Source organism: Panthera pardus, unplaced genomic scaffold (genome assembly GCF_024362965.1).
Source record: "Panthera pardus isolate Hobbes unplaced genomic scaffold, ASM2436296v1 HiC_scaffold_13, whole genome shotgun sequence".
Taxonomy (NCBI): domain Eukaryota; kingdom Metazoa; phylum Chordata; class Mammalia; order Carnivora; family Felidae; genus Panthera; species Panthera pardus.
Window position 1 is genome coordinate 21,497,584 of NW_026526688.1, and position 18,455 is coordinate 21,516,038.

Below are 18,455 nucleotides of genomic sequence, written 5' to 3' on the forward strand. Positions count from 1 at the left end.
GGCACGTGTGTTTTTGTATTTATTTGCTGCAAATTGTGTTCTTAGACACGGAATTCACTTGCAGAGCTAATAAATGCTGAGGGTATTTTTTTTGTGAACCTGCTGCTCAGTTTCCTTTAGGCCAGTGGTAATTAGTGTTACTGGAATGTGTGTGTGTGCCTACATGGATTTATACGCCCATTCATGTTTATTAGTAGCTGGACCCACACACAGACTCACTCACATGTCTGCCCGTGGATACTGTTTTCTCTGCTACTAATTCAGGCAGTGCTAACAGGTATACGGAATTTAGGCTTGACTGTGCCTTACCAATTTCTCTCATCATCCAACCCTTTAAAAGAAAACAAGGCTATATACAAACATGGCTTCCGTGGTGTTATTGTAAAGTGATTCCAGAAAACAGCATCATGCACAAGGCTGGAGTCATTTTAGAGAATAGTCACTAATCTTGTTGGTGTCCTGTAGAGAAGCCAATATACAGAGGTGTCCAGTTAGTGTAAAGTTCTCTGTAAAGAGAACCCGTGTTGCTTGGCCTGGATAGGGAGGAGCATAGCACTAACACTCATAAATGGGATACAATTCGTGCAGAGCTCAGAAGTTATTCTGTGTCACCATGGTGGGCTCTAAGTAAAAGGCAGACTATAAAACAGGCATAAGCAAACACTTCCCTCTCAGAGGCCATCGTTCAGTCCTCTTTGAATGGTTTCACCTGCTAGGATTTTCCATGAAGGCAGAGGACTACTGTTTTGCCAGTTCGTTGAAGATCATTTCAGTGGGCTTGGCTTTTTGACTCTAAAACGGGAAAGGGACAAATCAAACATCAGCAGAACTCGGGTGGCTGTGAGGCTGGTAATTAAGGGAAGGCCATGTACACTTTGACGTTAGATCTTAGGAGACAAAAAAGACCAACATCCCAAAGGGTTCAAATGGAGATTGTCTTTGCATCTTCGCGGATCCCACCCAATAACCATATATGAAAAAATGAGATTGGTGTTAGGAAATATCTAAGCAAGATTGTCTAAGGCTTATTTTCTCCCAAGCAAATTTCTTATTTCCAGGCCCTATAGTTCTATATCTCTTCTTTTTTTAAGTGTTGTTTTTATATGTTGATGGGATATAGATGCCCTGTTATGTAAAACAAATACTGTTAGACCTGGGCATTAAACTCCTGGTAAGTAAGTGCAATTCTCTGTAATCTGTGGCATATGCCTCTGATGTCAGCTGCAGTGAACTTCGTTCAGCCAAATGGTTTGTAAATATTGGTTTGGGTTTGGCAACAAGAGTGAACAAATCGGTATTTCTGTCTTATCCTGAGTTTATCCAAACAAACCCGCCAGTTTTAGATTTAAAAATGCAGGCACTGATTGTCTTATTCTCAAGTGTTCCCCCATCTGTCCGTGTGTATTAATCATCTGCAGAGCTGATGGCGTTGACCCCGCCACTCGGCCTTTGGTGGGAGAATATTCCCGGGGCTTACCTTCTTTGAGAACCTGCTTGAGGTTATTTTATTTAGCGTGTGCAGTTTTTAACGTTCCTGAGAACAGAAATGTTAGACCAGGAGCCGGCTCAGCGTGGGAAGGAAGGAGCTGGCCTGGCAGGAGATAGAGCAGCTTGTGCCCTTGCTGAGTGAGCTAAATGGAGAAGGAAGCACTGGAACATTCTCTCTGGCAGTCCCTTGTAGGGACTTGTTTCTGTGAGCTGTCTGTTCCTCTCTTGCTTTTGGCACAGACCATCTCCAGGTTAGCTGGAAAGCCTGGTGTCTTTATTTTTAAACTTGCTGTCATTTCCATGCCTTGTGGGAAGAGAAGGTGAAAAGGATTATTTGTTCTTGGGCTGAGCCTCAGGGTTTGGACGCCAAGATATCCCTCATGCTCCCTGGACTTTCTGAAATAAATGGGAATGCCAACTAGCCCTAAGCCCTACTACGATAACAACCAGAACATTTGGCCTATTTAGTGAAAAGAAAAAAACACAAACATTTGCAAGGTAATGTTATCTTGTGGAAGATTTAAAGGACAGTGGAGTCCTGAGACTCTACGTGGTGGAATGTGTGTATTTTAGGATTAAGTTGAACACTTTGGGTCATGGCCTGAGGTTAAACAGAGAGACCAAACAGCAGGCGCCCTGGGAGTGGGGAGAGGTCCCAGAGAGTGCTGGAATTTTGCTTCCCACCGGGCTGGGCTGGGTGCACTGGCACAGGCGAGCCTGCCCCCTGCAGGAACCGAGTGGTACTGCTGGGCAGGGTCACGGGGGAGGGAAGGCAGGGTGTGCTCAGTTTTAATGAGAGGCTGGCCCTCTGCCTTTGCATTAGATTCTGCAACCTGTCTTCACACTGGCTGCACACACCTGAGCTCCCGGGAAGATTTATGAGGTGCACCCTGGCTAGCTTGCCTTACGGCGTTGACTTTGATGTGCTCTCCTCCTAAAACTGCCCCATGTGCCTTGGAAGGCTCCTTGGCCCAGGCTTGAAGCCATCTGCCCTTTGCCACCTCCCTTCCTAATTGCCCTTTTGCCAACTTTATAAAAGAAAAACACACCCTTGATCACATCCTCATTCTTACTCTGATGTATTATTCCAGGGTGCGTGAGAGAATCCATAATTTAAAACATTATTGCAGGGATACATGTGCAAAAACGGTTGGAGACTGCTAATCAAGTTCATCTTCCTTGAGCACTCTAAGTCCCTGCGTCCCAGACAAATAGAATGAAAGGCACAGGTGTGGACATTTGTAATTTTATGTTTTCTAGGGCTGCATTAAAAAAAGTGAAAAGAAATAGATTTTTATAATACGTTTGTATTTAACTCAGTATATCCAAAATGTTATCATTTCAACATGTAATCATTACAAAAACTATTAGCGAGATATTTTTTATTTCTTTTTCATACTAAGTGTTTGACATTCAGGACGTACCTTGCACTCATAGGCTATCTCAGTCCAGGCTTGCCACATTTCAGATATTCAGTAGCCACATGTGACTAGCGTCTACACTATACTGGATGGTATGATTCTAAGTGATAAAGTGTATCACCTCTGAGTTGATAGTATGTGGGAGCCAAGGAGCATTTAGAGTGGTTCATGTTTGAATTACAAAAAATAATACAACTGAGGTCGATAGACATTGCTTAAGAGCATGGACTTTGGAGCCAAATTGAATCCCAGCCTACACTGCTTATCAGCTGGTGACCTTGGACAAGTTACTTAACCTCTCTTTGCATTGGTTTCCATTTTTATAAAATAAAGGTAGTAATAGTACCTTCATATGATTATTATGAGAATTAACAAGCTATTGAATATAAAGCACCTGAAGAATGTCTGGCATCTTAAAACTTACTTAAGTTTTGCTCTTATTATTAATAGTAATGGTACTAGTTTTAGTTAAACCTAAGGTAGCTGTGGTGTGGTGGCAGAAACTCTAGGCTTGTTTGTCACAAGACTTGTGTTCTTCTCCCATTGATCACTTTGTGTTTTAACCTTTCTTATTAAAAAAAAAATTTTTTTTTTTAATATATACTTATTTTTGAGAGAGAGGAAGACAGAGCATGTGCAGGGGAGGGGCAGAGAGAGAGGGAGACACAGAATCCGAAGCAGGCTCCAGGCTCCGAGCTGTCAGCACAGAGCCAGATGCGGGGCTCAAACTCACGAACGTTGAGATCTTGACCCGAGTCGAAGTCAGAGTGTTCTAACCTTTCACAGCCTCAGCTTTGAGATTTGGGTTTGAATGAGTCTGTACCTCCTGCCTGTCAGGACCCTAGGCTGGATGAACAGACAATAAAGCATATATCATAGCTCCTGGCATAGTTTATATGTATGATCTCTTTGCACCCTTCAGGTAACTCTCTGAGGAGGGTGTTTTATCCCCATTGCACACTTGAGCAAATCAAGGCTCGGTACCTAGCCCCAGGTTGCATTGTTGGACAGAGCTGGAATTTAAATGTTAGGTTTGACTCTGAAGCCTGGGGCATTGAACGGTACCACATGCAGTTGCCCATGCACACATCGTGATTATTACTAAAATGTACAGGTCAGTTCACATACAACCAAAGTCTAAGTGAAACATGGAGGCCTTCCCATTTCCCCCAGATGTCAGATTAAGCTAATATGAAATACCGTCTCATAAGAACATCTAGAAATGCCAGATAAATATAGCAACCATTGACTTAAATGAGCAACTGAACTTGTAAGAAAGAAGAGGAATAAGCCATCAGGTAGTCAAGACCACAGCGAGAGACCACCGCACATCCACTAGGGAGGCTGTAATTAAAAAGACAAGTGATTACAAGTGTTGATGAGGATGTGGGGACATCAGAACCGTCTTCACAGCAGGTGGGGATGTAACACAGTGCAGCTGCTGTGGAAAATAGTTCTTCTGGCATTTTCTCAAGTGGTTAAACCTGGAGTTATGGTGTGACCCAGCAAGTCCACTCCTCTGTATGTTTTCACGAGAGGTGAAACATACTTCACATGAAACTTGTACATGAATATTCATAGAAGCATTGTTCATAATAGCCCAGAAGTGGAAATAACCCAAATGTCCATCAGCTGATGAGTGGATCAGAAAATGTAGTGTATCCATCTAGTGACATATTTGGCCTTAAAAAGGAATGAAGTACTTATGTGCTACAACTTGTATGAACCTTGGAAACATTATACTCCGGAAGAAGCCACTCACAATGAGCCACATATTGTATGATCCTGTTTATATGAAGTATCTGGAATACGCAAATCTATACAGAAAGACAGTAGATTAGCGGTTGTCTAGGGCTGGGGGAAGGGGAAATGCGGGTGACTGCTAATGGGTAGGGGGATTCTTTTAGGGGTGATGAAAACATTCTGGAATTGATTATGGTGATGGATACACAACTCTGAATATACTAAAAGTCATCATACACTTTGAGTGAGTGAATTTTAAGTCAAATTCGATTACAAAACTGTTAGAAAAGAAAGAAGAAGAAATTTCCAGGTGCCAGAAGGAAAGGGTGGGGGTGGGGAGAGCGATCCGTTTTACATGTTGTGGGAGCCTTCCTTCCTCCTACTCCAGTTCAAATACGTAAAACCTTGGATTGTGAGCCTGTTCTGCCAGTGTTCCAGAAGACAAGCAAACATTTTAATTTGATAAACGAGCGATGTCTTGTGGTACGCATCTTACGTGATGCCGAATGTCACAGGATAACCACTGAGCCAGTGGTTCTTGAAATTCATTTTGATAGATGACTGTTTCAGATTACCTGTTTCTGGAACAAATTATGCTCGCAAACCAAGGCTTTACTGTGTATTAAACTCAGCCCCAGATTACTGTTCTGCTATATCATATAATTGGGGGGTGTTAATCCTGTATCTTGTTTATCTCTTTGCTTTTACCTGAGAACACTGTTCCTTGGTGTATTGTTATTTTTTATTGTATACTCATTTTCAGTGAAGATTTTCTGTGGGATTCCATAAAATTATGGAAGTGTTGCTCCTGAACAGTTTTTTGGTTTGCTTCTGCCACTTATCATAAGACTCCAGCCCAAATATGAAAATTTATTAACTAGGGGATCCTGCATATAAGGAAAAGATCATTTTAGATCCTAGACTTGTATGGGATTAGACCTAGGGTTTCAACATCTCAGGACAACAATTTTTTTTTTCCCCTTGGGTAAATTTTTATTTTCCTCATGTCAAGTCCATGCATCCTGGTCATCACCCTGAGTCCACAAGTGGATTATTTTTAACGGCTCAGTTTGATACAGGGAATCTCAGTCCCAACCCCTGCCTCATACAGACCCAGAACTCGATCATGCCTCTGCACCAGTTATACTTAGCATACTGATGCATATAGTCACCCATTTTCCCCCAACCCCCACTAAAATGATAAGGAAATGGTAAAAAAAAAAACAAAAAAAAAACAAAGACATGAACGAGTGGGACAGTGGGAGAATGGGAGAGGAGGTGCCAGCAACAAAAATTGCAACACTAGAAAATGGGTGGATGAACAATGACTGACTGGTTAACTGACTAGAGAAAGGCTGAAATTTATGGTGGGAGTGGTGAGAAACACTGAAGCAAGCCACACAGCCCCGCGGACCTTCAGAAAGCTCCAGAATGAGGCATCAGTTTCCTCTGAATGTCTGTCCTTAGACACCAGCCTCCTCCCTCACCTGTGCTGCCCATTGAAGGCTCTTCCCTCACCTCCACAAGGGAAGATTAGTGATGAACTTTCTGGAAAGGTTGACTAGAGAGACTCTGGGCTCATGGACAGCAGGCATAGCTGGAAGAAGGGGCAGGGAATAGCAGGCCAAAGAAGGGGGATTAAGTAAATGTCTGTGTATGGAAGAAGACCCATGCTTCTCCTCACTGCTCTGCTCTGAGGACACTGGCATCCAGTCTTATGGAGTTGCTCAGGTATTTGAAAGTCCTTTCCTGGGGCCTGCAGCCATTCCAAGAGAAAGGACTTGCTGATCCTGAAGTTTGGGGGCTCAGACGGCCAGATCTCACACGGCAAAGCCCTGAAACTAAGAGGTCTGTTCGTACACCCAGCACATCCAGTCACCTGTTAGTGCCCTGCGCTTACGTATGAATGGACAGAGATCACGGGGCACTTGAGGAAAGCCCACCATGGAAGACAGAGACAACACACGTGCTCGCACACACATACATGCGCAAGCAAGGGAGCAAACAGAATGAACCTAGAAAAACCAGATTCATCCCGAGAGTAGAAGCAATGAAAACAAACAAACTGCCATTGATCCCCATAGAGAAATAGCACTGGCCGACCCGAAAGCATCGGCAAGCACAGCTGTTGGCTAGTATGGGAGAGAGGGATTCTCCCGCCCTGCTGCTGAGGATGCAGACTGCAGAAGCCCCTGTGGAGAGCGGTCTGGGGATATGTGGTAGGACCCTATGACCCAGCCCGTTTCACTTATTGACATGCATGTACAGGGAGATTTTTCACAGGGAGACTGTAGTCAGATATCTTTTGAGGCACTGTTTGTAAATACTGAAAAGGAGGAAACAACTCACTAGTAAGAGTAGGGGAATGGATACATAATCCAAGACGTAGTCATAGAGTAGAATATTATATATACTTGTCAAATGAGTAAAATCTACCTACATAATATGGATGTCTAAAAAATAAAATTTTGGATAAAAAAATCAAGTTGCAAAAGGCTTAGAAGTGTGAGAATAATTAATAGTCATGAGGGCTAACATATAAAACAACATATGAAATAACTCTTTGATACAGGGGCTATTATCCCCACTTTACAGCTGAGAAGACTGAGGCACAGAGAGGCTATGGAAGGTGTCCAAGATCACACAGCTAGTAAGTAAGTCGTGAAGGAGCGTCAACCTGCCTGGCGGTGTTCACAGACTTAAGATGGAAAAGCAGGATGACATAGGAACATGGGACTTTATTTGTAACTTTTTTTTTTTCCAAGAAAGGGCTGAAATAACTGTGGCCAGTTTGAGTGTCTGCTACATCACTTAAAGATCTTTCATACGTTGGGGCGCCTGGGTGGCTCAGTTGGTTGGACATCCACCTCTTGATTTTGGCATGATCTCACGGTTTGTGGGATCGAGCCCTGCGTCAGGTTCTGTGCTGGTGGTGCAAAGCCCGCGTGGGATTCTCTTTCCTTTCTCTTTCTCTCAGAATAAATAAACACACATTTAAAGAATCAATCTTAAAAAAATGAAATCTTTCATATGTTCAGATATCTCATAACTTAACACACGGTAGTGGTTAAGGACACCATAGCCTTGGAAACAGCCTGTGAGGAGTGCCCAGGGCCCCGGGGCTGCCCCACAGGGCTATGACTTCTGTGCATCGGTTTGTGTATTTCCACTGAGCTCCAGCAGAGCACCTTTTCCTGTGCTGATTTGCATGTGCTTTCTCCCTGCTACTGGCAGCGTGCTCTCCTGCAGGTAGGTGACGTGAGTGGCCGGGGATGGCACTGTAACCTCTGACAAACGGACAGCGCTTAGAGTCAGAGCGATGCCAGAGAGAACGCCGTTCGCCGGCTGCATGTTAGGTCGCCAGAGCAGCCTTCCCGCTCAGGAGTTTGGAATTTTGCCTAACCGTGTTGATAATTATAAAGGTTTTTTTAAGTAGGGCCTTTTGCTGGGAATTTTGGTGTTATCGTTGCTGTCATTTGTGACTCAGAATTGGAGTACGTGTGTGTGTGTGTGTGTGTGTGTGTGTGTGTGTGTGTGTGTTTTAATGTGGCTGTCAAATTGCAGGAAACGAGAGAGTGAACCATCTGTTCCATAGCATATTGGAGGAAAGGCCAGTCGATAAATTAAATATTGTAGTTAGTCGTTGTCTGTATTCCAAGTATGTAATACTTTTGAAGAGTTAACGAAGTTGAATGTGGGAGGTTAGAGCTGGAAGGACACTTAGATATAATGCAATACACCTTCCCTATTTTAAACATGAAGAAATAGAGCCTCAAAAAGTGGAAATGACTCGTGCAGGACCATATAGCCACTTCCTGACAGCACGGCGGGGGGTGGAGGAGGGCGGGCAAAAGGGCCCTCCGCTCCCTGCATGTGTCACTGCATCACGGAGTACAAAAAAATAGGCAAACAAACGTGAATCTATGGGACATGACGTGTCGTTGGTTGATTTATAGGATTCCTCAAAACTGCTTCCTGGGTATAAAACACACAAACTTTGGAATGTAATTATTTCTGATCCATAGAACACTAGCTCTAAAGCTTTTTCATGCTTTGTGTTAACTAAAAGGTAACCTCTAGAGGTGAAATTGCTTGTGATATTATAGAAGTGTTGACATGCCTGCCTTAGTTGTGTAAATATAGATAGCAAGATGATTCTAGCTTATCTTTATTTTCAGTCAAGGGAAAACCCCTAACTTGATGTTGGAGAAGCAGGTGAGAAGGACAGGTTCTCATTTTTTTTAAATTTCTTTTTTATTATTTATTTTTTGAGAGATGGGGGCAAGCGGGGGGGCGGGGAGGGGCAGAGAGAGGGAGACACAGAATCCGAAGCAGGCTCCAGAGCTCTGAGCTGTCAGCACAGAGCCCGACGCGGGGCTCAAACCCACAAACCTTGAGATCATGACCTGAGCTGAAGTCGGATGCCTAACCACTGAGCCACCCAGGTGCCCACAGGGCTTCAACTCACGCCCCTGAGATCACAACCCGAGCTAAGATCAAGAGTGAGATGCTCATCCGACTGAGCCACTCAGTTGCCCCAGGCCTTACTCCCAGTGGGTGGGGGTTGCTGGCAAGAAGAGTTGGAACATTTCTTTTGAAGATGTTTAGGATAGTTCTGTTTTGTGTTTTCACAAAACCCAAGTGGTTGGGTGCTGCAGAGTTCTAGCTGGGCGGGTGCTGGGGGGCGTTACAAGAACTTTCCCGTGTAGTGTGTGCATTCATGTACTCCTTAGTGCCCCAGGGCGAGTATTTTAAATCCGTCTTCTCTGCTGGACATTCTACTGTGGTAACAATGATTTTCATTAATACTAGGGTTTAAACTTTACAAATGGAATACTTCTGAAATGTGGCATCCCTGATGACGGGAGAAAGTAGTAAGAGCCTTGCCTGAAGTGGTTCGGTAGAATCCATTTTATTAAGTATGGGCATTTATCTTGACTTAATTTCTTGCAGAAAATACTACAATGAAGGAATCATTAACCAACTACCTGCAAATATGATCAGATGTAAACTATGAAATTGCCTTTATTTTGCTTTCATAACATTTATCTTGCAGTGTGCGAACTTAAATCTCCCTCGATGAGTGACTTTCTGTGGGGACTGGAGAACTCTGGCTGGTTAAAGCACATTAAGGCCATCATGGATGCAGGAATCTTCATTGCAAAGGTGGGTGAGAAGGGCAGAGCAGCCAGCGGACTGGTACTCTGACTTCAGAACAGGGATCCTGCCTGCTTCCTCCCCATCTGCTGTGGCCGCCACGCTAAGCTGTGCCTCGCCGAGTGGGGAGCTGGCTTTGCAGGCCACAGTTTGCCCTCTTAGGATGTGCAAAAGAGAGGACAGTCTCGGTCTTTCCCTTTTGGGAAAAGGACTGAGGCCGGTAACAGCTGAAGAATTCGAGTACGGGAAAAGTCTTAAGGAACCCAGACGGGAGGGAGGGTGGCTTCTGGGCGTGTGATGGGAAGGAAAAGTTTTGGTCACCAGCACCAAGCCAGCCCTTACGCTCCCCTAACTGGATGCGGCATGAGCACTAAATTAATGAGCCGTTTTCGGTTATGTGTGTTTTTTTTTTTTTTTTTCTTTTTCTTTCTGTAGGTATAAAAGCAAACCTAGTTCTGATGAGACATTTTTCCTTTTTGTCCCCATTCTTCCTGACTCTTTGCCCATCCCGTGTGTTTCAGGCAGTCTCAGAGGAAGGGGTGAGTGTGCTGGTTCACTGTTCTGATGGCTGGGACAGGACCGCCCAGGTGTGCTCGGTGGCCAGCCTCCTGCTCGATCCGCATTACCGGACTCTGAAGGGCTTCATGGTGAGTGTAACCCGCCTCGCGTCCCACGCAGGGCCTTGAACAGAGTGGACAACTTGCGGCAAATTTGTTTCCCTCTTGTTCTTTTTCTCTCAGTCCGTCAGCAAGATTAAGAGGCAAAATGTGGAAAATGGTCTCGGAGTAAAGAAGGGAACTGAATTTCTGGGATGTTGGGACCCATTCGATTTGGCACTATTAAATGTGAATTTGGGGGCGAGTACACAAGATATTCAGTAGTTTGCAAAGTAGTGAGTTTTACATCCTCTTTGCTCATAACTATTTCAAGTTTGAGGGAACACGTGAACATGTAATAACAGGAAATGCTTTTCAGAAAAAAATACTCGGAGCAAACATTTTCTGTATCGTGCACGCAAAAGGTCCTTGAGAGGAAAAACCGTTTTCACTGACTGCTTTTATGTTTTAGATAGTCCTTCACAATTCTGGAGTATTGAGAATTTCAGTGTTTTTGTGTTCTTTGTTGAAAGTATGAAGTCCACCCTTTCCTAGATTTTCACCATTTAGGTGTGTGTCACAGCGTGGCCTGTCACGTCCAAGTGCAGAATGTTGGTGTAGTTGCCTGGAGTGGTGACGCTCTGGCCGAGGTGGAACCCTTGTCTTCAAATGACGGCAGGGGCTTCCTAGTGACTGGCAGATTGCCTGGCTCTTGCCTCTTGAGCCATTTAATAGAAAGTGCTCCAGTGGATCCTGAATCCATGCTGGGGCGAGATGCCGACAGGAGCCGGACGTGTTGCTTCTACTGCTAGATTCCCTTCATCGAGTACTGTCCCCCGGCACTCGGGGGGCAGGAGGGAAGAGGCAGAGGCAGGTTTTTGTGATGGGCTGTCTCTCTCTTCTGTTTTTGAAAGTGTCTGAGAACTTCCAGTGACCTGTGATAGCATTGAGACTTCAGTGATACTCCTGCTTCAGACCCCTCCCCTGGACCGAGGTTAGGATTCCTTCATTTCCATTTGGACAGCCGAGGGCTTCGGGGTCACACGCTATTTCATGCCACCCTCCGCCACTGACTCCTTTTGATTCTGCCCCATTAAATTTATGCGGCGTCGAGGGCAAACTTCAGCCACTCCATATTGTTTTCAAGGGACATCTCTGGCCATTTTAGAGCATTGGTGATAGTGACAGGATTGCTCTCCAGTATTAATTTTTTTTTTTAATTCAGACAACTGGAGATTATACACTCATGTTACCTCAAATCCAAAGCAGGGCTGAACTCCTCTACCATGTCCCAGACTCCCATCATTTTACAGTTTTTCCGATGTGTAATAAAGATCACAGGAAAATATTCCCAACGGTTTCTTGTAAGGACGTTGGTATTTGATATAACTGAAGACATAATGGTCAAGAGACAGGCTTTGGTGTAGAAAGGGCGAGGTTATGAGTTAGCATCAACCACTTCCTACTAGCCTGATCTTAGGAGTATTTAACTTCTTTCAGTTCTCCCTTCTGAAAAATGGGTGATTCTACTTGTCCCACAATGAAAAGAGATTATACGTGAAGTAATATGAACAGTGGTTTGTAGGAAGCACCCACTGGTGCTGTTACCCCCTTTTCAAATATCCATTCCCATTTATTTTTCCCGTGGATGACCTTCACCTTTGCCCTTCTGCTGTGCATATGCGTCTCTACATTGGTGGATAAGGAGTGCTTATTCATTTGCAGGTTACCTGAGGATAGTCACTACTCCAAGAACCTTTGAATCCTTCAGCATTGTTGGTTGGGGTCTCTTATTTTTCCTTGTTTGCTTCTCTCCGTGATACTTATATTCTTTTTTGTGTAGGTATTAATTGAAAAGGACTGGATTTCCTTTGGTCATAAATTTAATCACAGGTAAAAAAAAAAAAATCAAAACCTTAAAAATCTGTTTTGATGTTTAGGATAGAAAGATCTATTTCTGGAGTTTTCAATTGAGTGAGGGGGAAAATAGCCTTATTTTTAAAGTTTGTGGATTTTATTCAAAAAGCTAAAATTTTGTTGTATATATCGTATCACAGATAAATGAAGTTCTGAGCGCTCTCAGTATTTATTTGTTGGGCAGAACTAAACTAATGTTAAATTGTTCCAGAAAAGACAGAAATACTTCTTTATTCATTGGCCTAGAAAGGATGAGCTCTCCCTTCCTCCTACCACATACGTTTGATTTATTAAACTATTCCATTTTCGAAGTGCACACACTTTCTGAGCTGGAAGATGAGAAATGTCTGTGGAACAGTCTCTCTTTGACCTTTCACACTGGGAACGAACTTGGGCTTGTCCTGGGTATTTGTGTCACAGGTGAAGTATGTCCCAGATGTCTGAGGAGAGGGAACATAGCCCAGTTTTGGAGCGAGACAGATCCAGCCCCAAACCCAGGCTGTGGCATTTATGAGCTGTGTGGCGTGGTCCTTAGTGTGGGGTCTCCCATCTGCAAAATGGGGATTCACTCCCTGTTCCATAGGGTTATAGCAAGGCTTTTTAAAAAGTGTATGTAACTCGTCTAGCTCCTTGCCTCGCTATGTAACTAACCTTTCAGTAAACAGAAGCTGTTGTTTCTAGAGCCACCAGCGTCCTTTTGGTCAGTGTTGATGATGCCGGACACGTGTTCTGGTGTTTAATCTCTGAACGGTGAATGTTGTAGCTGGTGTAATCTAGTCTTATGGTGCTAAGAGTTAAATTTTAGGCAACATGGTAATAGTGAGTTAGGTATTTGACATACACTTTTGTTTCAATGTGTTTTCCTAAAGTAAATTCTAACTTCATGGAACTGCCCATATTTAATGTTCTCATTTTTGCATTTAGCAGTAATCATTCATTCTGTGGTTTTCTGGAACTCTTTTTTTTTTTGTAATTATTTTTCCAGGAAAGCACAATGAATCTGTTTTACAAAAGAGAATATTAAAGCCCCCAAACATTTGACATTTTTTTTAAGTAGGCACCAAGCCCAATATGGGGCTTGAACTCATGACCCTGATTAAGATCACATGCTCTACAGAGTCAGCCAGGTACCCATTAAGTAACCTTTTTAAGATCACATTGTTATTTTCAGTTTTGGGGTTCTATCTTCTAGGCAGTTAGCATCTTTCAGACAGAGGATATGGACAGAAAGAAGGTGGAGATGGCTGAAGACTATCAGGAAAGAATATTTAGCGCTCCTTACCCCTATGCCTTTTTAATGCTTATTTATTCTTGAGAGAGGGAGAACCCAAGCAGGAGAGGGGCAGAGAGAGATAGGGAGACACAGAATCCGAAGCAGGCTCCAGGCTCTGAGCTGTCAGCACAGAGCCCCAGGGAGGGCTCAAGCTCGAGAACTGTGAGATCATGACCTGAGCCTAAGCAGAACACTCAACCGAAGCCACCCAGGTGCCCCTAGGCAACCCTTTATAAAGCTACCAAGTTGAGCGGAATTAAAACTTTTGAGAAGTTTCCAGATAATTTCTAATGTTTTCACTCTTGGAAAAACTCCTAAACTGATTATCTTTGCTCATTTCTATTCCTAAAGTTGGTTATCCATTGCTGAGAAGATGAGGTTCTATATTATTTTGTATTTGATGGCACCCAAATCATCCTTTTGAATTGTAAGATTCACATAATAGTAAATAGTAAATAGTAAAGGACTAGGCAGTCTTCATTTAAAGGTCAGTATAAATGTGAGGGAGGAGATTGTGATGTATTCTTGGAAAACCAAGATGGGAGATCTGAAGGCAGATGGGAATCTGGCCACACGGAGATAACTTTGTGATAGGTTTTGACATTGCTCTAGAAATACCCTGAGATACTTGGGAAGCCACAGTTTTTTCAAGTTGTCTTTCTTCCTCTTCCTTTCCCAACAAAACAGTGCAAAAGTGAAAAACTCTGTAAAGTTGCTTAGACATTTCTTCCCACACTCCCACAAGTCACTGATTAAAATGAAGTCCAAGATTTACTTCAGAAGTCCTGATGTACTTTTAAATCTTGAATGAAAGAATGCTCTTCTGCCGTGGAAAGTTCCCTTGAATTTGATCTCTTGCATTATGTCCCTTCTCTACCCAAGACCTTCAATACAAAGTTTCTCCTGAAAGTGGAATTTGTTTTTTTCCATTTCTGTGCTCCAGGTCTGTAAGGTTTATTTAGAAACTGAGGTTTATTTTGTGATTGTTTTTGCATTTATAGCCTTCTCATTCCACAAACCCAACTTCGTTTTGTAGATATGGCAATCTAGATGGTGATCCAAAAGAAATCTCTCCAGTTATCGATCAGTTCATCGAATGTGTCTGGCAGTTAATGGAACAATTTCCCTGTGCCTTTGAGTTCAATGAGAGATTTCTGATTCACATTCAACATCACATTTATTCCTGCCAGTTTGGAAACTTCCTGTGTAACAGCCAGAAGGAGCGACAAGAACTCAAGTGAGTGCTTTGCTGTTTAATTTTTATCTAAGGATTTTGTGACTGAGAATTTCAGACGGCCTTTTAAAATTCCGAAGACTGTTGTAGCTACATTATCTGTACTGACAGATTAAGGTTACTTTCCTTCTCCTGACACCACTTCATACCTGGTTTGGTATCAGCACCCGACAAAGTGAGGTACGAGCTTACACACCCCAGTGACAGCCACGGACAGGGCCGTAGACCTGACACGAATACTGAAAGGAAACTTCCTGGAGTCAGAGGAAGTGATTTTTGAGCTTAAAAGGAAACAGACATCTGCAGTGGACATACTCTCATAAGAAGAGGTGCAAATCTAACTGGGAAAGAAGCAGATTTGAAACCCAAGTCATTCTTTCATTAAGATTAAAACTGTACTGCTTTTATCGAGAAGGAAGTCAATGAAATGTAGCCTTTAAAATAAATTACAAAGTCAAAAGCTTAACAGCAGAGTGCTTTATGAACTGCAGTGACAGAAGAGTTTTGAAATTTTCATAAGATAAAATGATGTTAACTGTAGTGTACATAGTAATAATCTGATTTAATTTTGGAAATGATCAAGTAAAATCGACTCCACTGGTTTTATGCTGTCTGAACAGACCATATGACATTCACTTTTTCTCGTGAATACTGGGTGGTTTTTCTCTCGGGAGCTTCAAGTGTGATTCCTGATTAAATGGTAATGATTTCAACGTAGCAGAGGGCATCCTTCAAGCTCACCTGTTTTCCTAGACGAGTTTGTGGTTTGCTGCGACGGGCCAGCCAATTTGATGGTGTCTCCTTGGGTGTGAATCCTGGCTATTCCACTCACTAGCTATGGGACTTTGAGAAACTGCCTAATCTCTCTTAACCTCAGTTTCCTCATCTGTACAATGGACAGATCTCATAGGAGTTCAGTGAGGACCGAATGAGAGAAAACAGGTGAAGCATTTAAATAGTACCTGGCAAATAATACAACGTCAATGACTATTTGCAGAAGAATCCCCTCCCCCCAATTACATAGCAGTTTTATTTTACATTCAGAGGAATTAAACATCTTGTCCAGGCCAGTACAGGTAGCAGAGAAGTTGAGACTGTTACGGTGCTCTCCTGCTGACTCATGAAGTCACACACTCAGATTGTCAGTTTCCCTGCTACAGGACAGGGACACTGGATATGCACGTAACAATTAGTGGTCCCTTTCCAGCTTTGACAAGTACACATCTACGATTTCTATAAACCAAGACAGATAATTTTCAGGCTTATTTTCTTTATAACAGAATTCAAGAAAGAACATACTCTTTATGGGCTCACCTGTGGAAGAATCGGGCCGACTACATGAATCCTCTATTTAGAGACGATCACAGCCAGACCAGGGGAACCCTTCGTCTCCCCACAACGCCGTGCAACTTCCTGTACAAGTATGTAACCCTCTAGGACCTTACTAGGTATGGTTATGAACTTAGATTCTGCCACTGTTTAATATTTGGAGGCCAAAGCATATGAAACACTGAGCTTCAAGGCTTTTTTTTTGGACATAAAACACACCAAAGAAGGATGCTTGTTAAGTATCTGATCTAATATTCTTGCCAGTGTCTCCTCTCCCTCTTCTTTCCCTCTAAATATGGAACTGTCTTTAGAAGTTGGTGTTTTATAATAATGATGCTTGCAAAGTATAAGTTCCAGTATTACTTAAAAGCAAAAAGCAGGGAGGGAAGAAGAAAGGAAGCAAGAAGGGACAGAGGAAAGGAAGGATGGATGGAATAAACCAAGTGCCTTGTAAGTCAGATGTGGAATCACAAGTTTAGGTGGTGACCATGACTTACCTTCTTTCTCTGCTGAATCTCCTCCTACTCGAAGTATTTCCTTGTGGAAGTCAGTTATTTTAAGACTGTCTATATTGGGATGGGGAGAGGAGGGTGGCATCGTATATACTCTATTCGAGCTGCATGTTTTACATTTTAGCCTTTGGCTTCTTCTCCATATGGAAGTTTTATGATGCGGGAGGATGTCTCAGAGGTCAGCAAAAAAGACAAATACACGGAATCATCTGAGAAACCACATTCCTTCTCCCTGCTCACCCCCAACATACTTAGTGGCTTTTCTTCCTCTACAGTGTTTTTCCTCCCTCAATTTGTGTTTGTTCTGAATTATCTTAATTATTTTGCCAGAATTCTGAAAAAATGGTAATTCTGCCGCACTAAAAAGAAAAAAAAAAGTCTCCATGGTTTGTGTAAAATAGCAGTCTTGAGAGCTGCTGAGACACATAATGCTCCTAATTCGTTAGTAATAGCCAGTCAAGTATGTCATTGGGGGTCAAGCACTGTTCTAGGCAGTGCTAGGTTTCATGGAGAAAACCATGAATGGCACTAAGTCCCTGCCCTCAAAGTGCTTTTCTAAGTAAAATGTGGATCTGCAGACATCCTTGTGATGATACTGTCTCTTCTCATCTGCATTCCAGTATGCTTTGTTGTGTAGGATTAAAACAAACAAAAAAAAGATTTGATGCAAACGGAAATACCAATTTTTGGTGGTTGTGATAAAAACAAGCCCAAACCTTCAAATTTAGAAGGTTCCCTTTGCAGCTGAGAGATTCTAAATGAGAGTATAAGCACTAATTTTCCAAGCTTATGCGAAAACTAAGAGCCATTTTCTTAAATAAGAAGAATATAACGTGTGCTACTTCTGTCTATTTAAGAAAGATCTGGGCCTTCTTATTCAGGACCACAGGTACAAGCAGACTCATGATGAATTTACCTTCCCAAGCGAAAGAAAGTACCAGCACGAAATCATTACCTTATGTAACGTGATTCGTTATTATTAGGACTCTGGGCCTCTGGCATGAAAGAAAGATACCTTAAGAAGACTCGAGAGCGTGATTTACAGACTGGGAGATGGTGGCATCGTAAAGCTCTGCTGTCTCTTCCAGGTTCTGGAGTGGGATGTACAACCGCTTTGAAAAGGGCCTGCAGCCCCGACAGTCTGTTACCGATTACCTCATGGCGGTGAAGGAGGAAACCCAGCAGCTGGAGGAAGAACGAGAGGCCCTAGAAGAAGTAAGACACACTTCCTGTTCACCTACTTTCTGTGCTTATTTCCTGACAAACACTGTTCCGTGAAGGCCTTTCGTGACTCGGGGTTCGTGAAATGAGGCAACGTAGCCATTTTACATTTTAGCCGAGTGGATAACCTGAAGCAGACGGCCACCGGGTGAGCGCCCAGGTAGCCGAAGCCCAGACCTCGGCACTCAGCACATTTCAGGCGTCTGGCTGGGGGCTCACTTACAGGGTTTGCTGAACTAGTCGCCTCTCCCCACCATCGGTCACATTTTATCTTGTTACTGTTATTTGAGAGAACCAAAAGGAATCTTCCTGGAGAGTACGTGAAAAAGGTGGGATTCAAAGTGAAAAGAACAAAATCTGACTTTGCACTTTTGTTTTATGTGCTTGTAAAAATTTGGTTTTTTTTGTAAATTTATTATTACTTTCAATAATATTATTATATTAGCCTATACATGATAACAGCCGAGGCCGAGTTACCAACAGCCTAGTTTTTGGCTTTTATAATTTCCCAATTGGACAGGACGGTTATAATGTACACATTTTTGCTGATTTTATAACTTTGCT

General features: G+C 42.9%; 1 protein-coding gene across 2 annotated transcripts in view; it reads left to right on the plus strand.

Moving 5' to 3' along the window:
• Nucleotides 1-18,455, plus strand: part of MTMR7 (myotubularin related protein 7) — a 126,438-nt gene that overhangs the window by 104,350 nt on the left and 3,633 nt on the right. For both annotated transcript variants that reach the window (XM_019466735.2, XM_019466736.2), the window contains 6 exons: nt 9,709-9,818; nt 10,331-10,456; nt 12,249-12,298; nt 14,632-14,832; nt 16,110-16,250; nt 17,759-17,885. In XM_019466735.2, the coding sequence (XP_019322280.1) occupies nt 9,709-9,818; nt 10,331-10,456; nt 12,249-12,298; nt 14,632-14,832; nt 16,110-16,250; nt 17,759-17,885 (755 nt within the window). The remainder of the gene's footprint in view (nt 1-9,708; nt 9,819-10,330; nt 10,457-12,248; nt 12,299-14,631; nt 14,833-16,109; nt 16,251-17,758; nt 17,886-18,455) is intronic.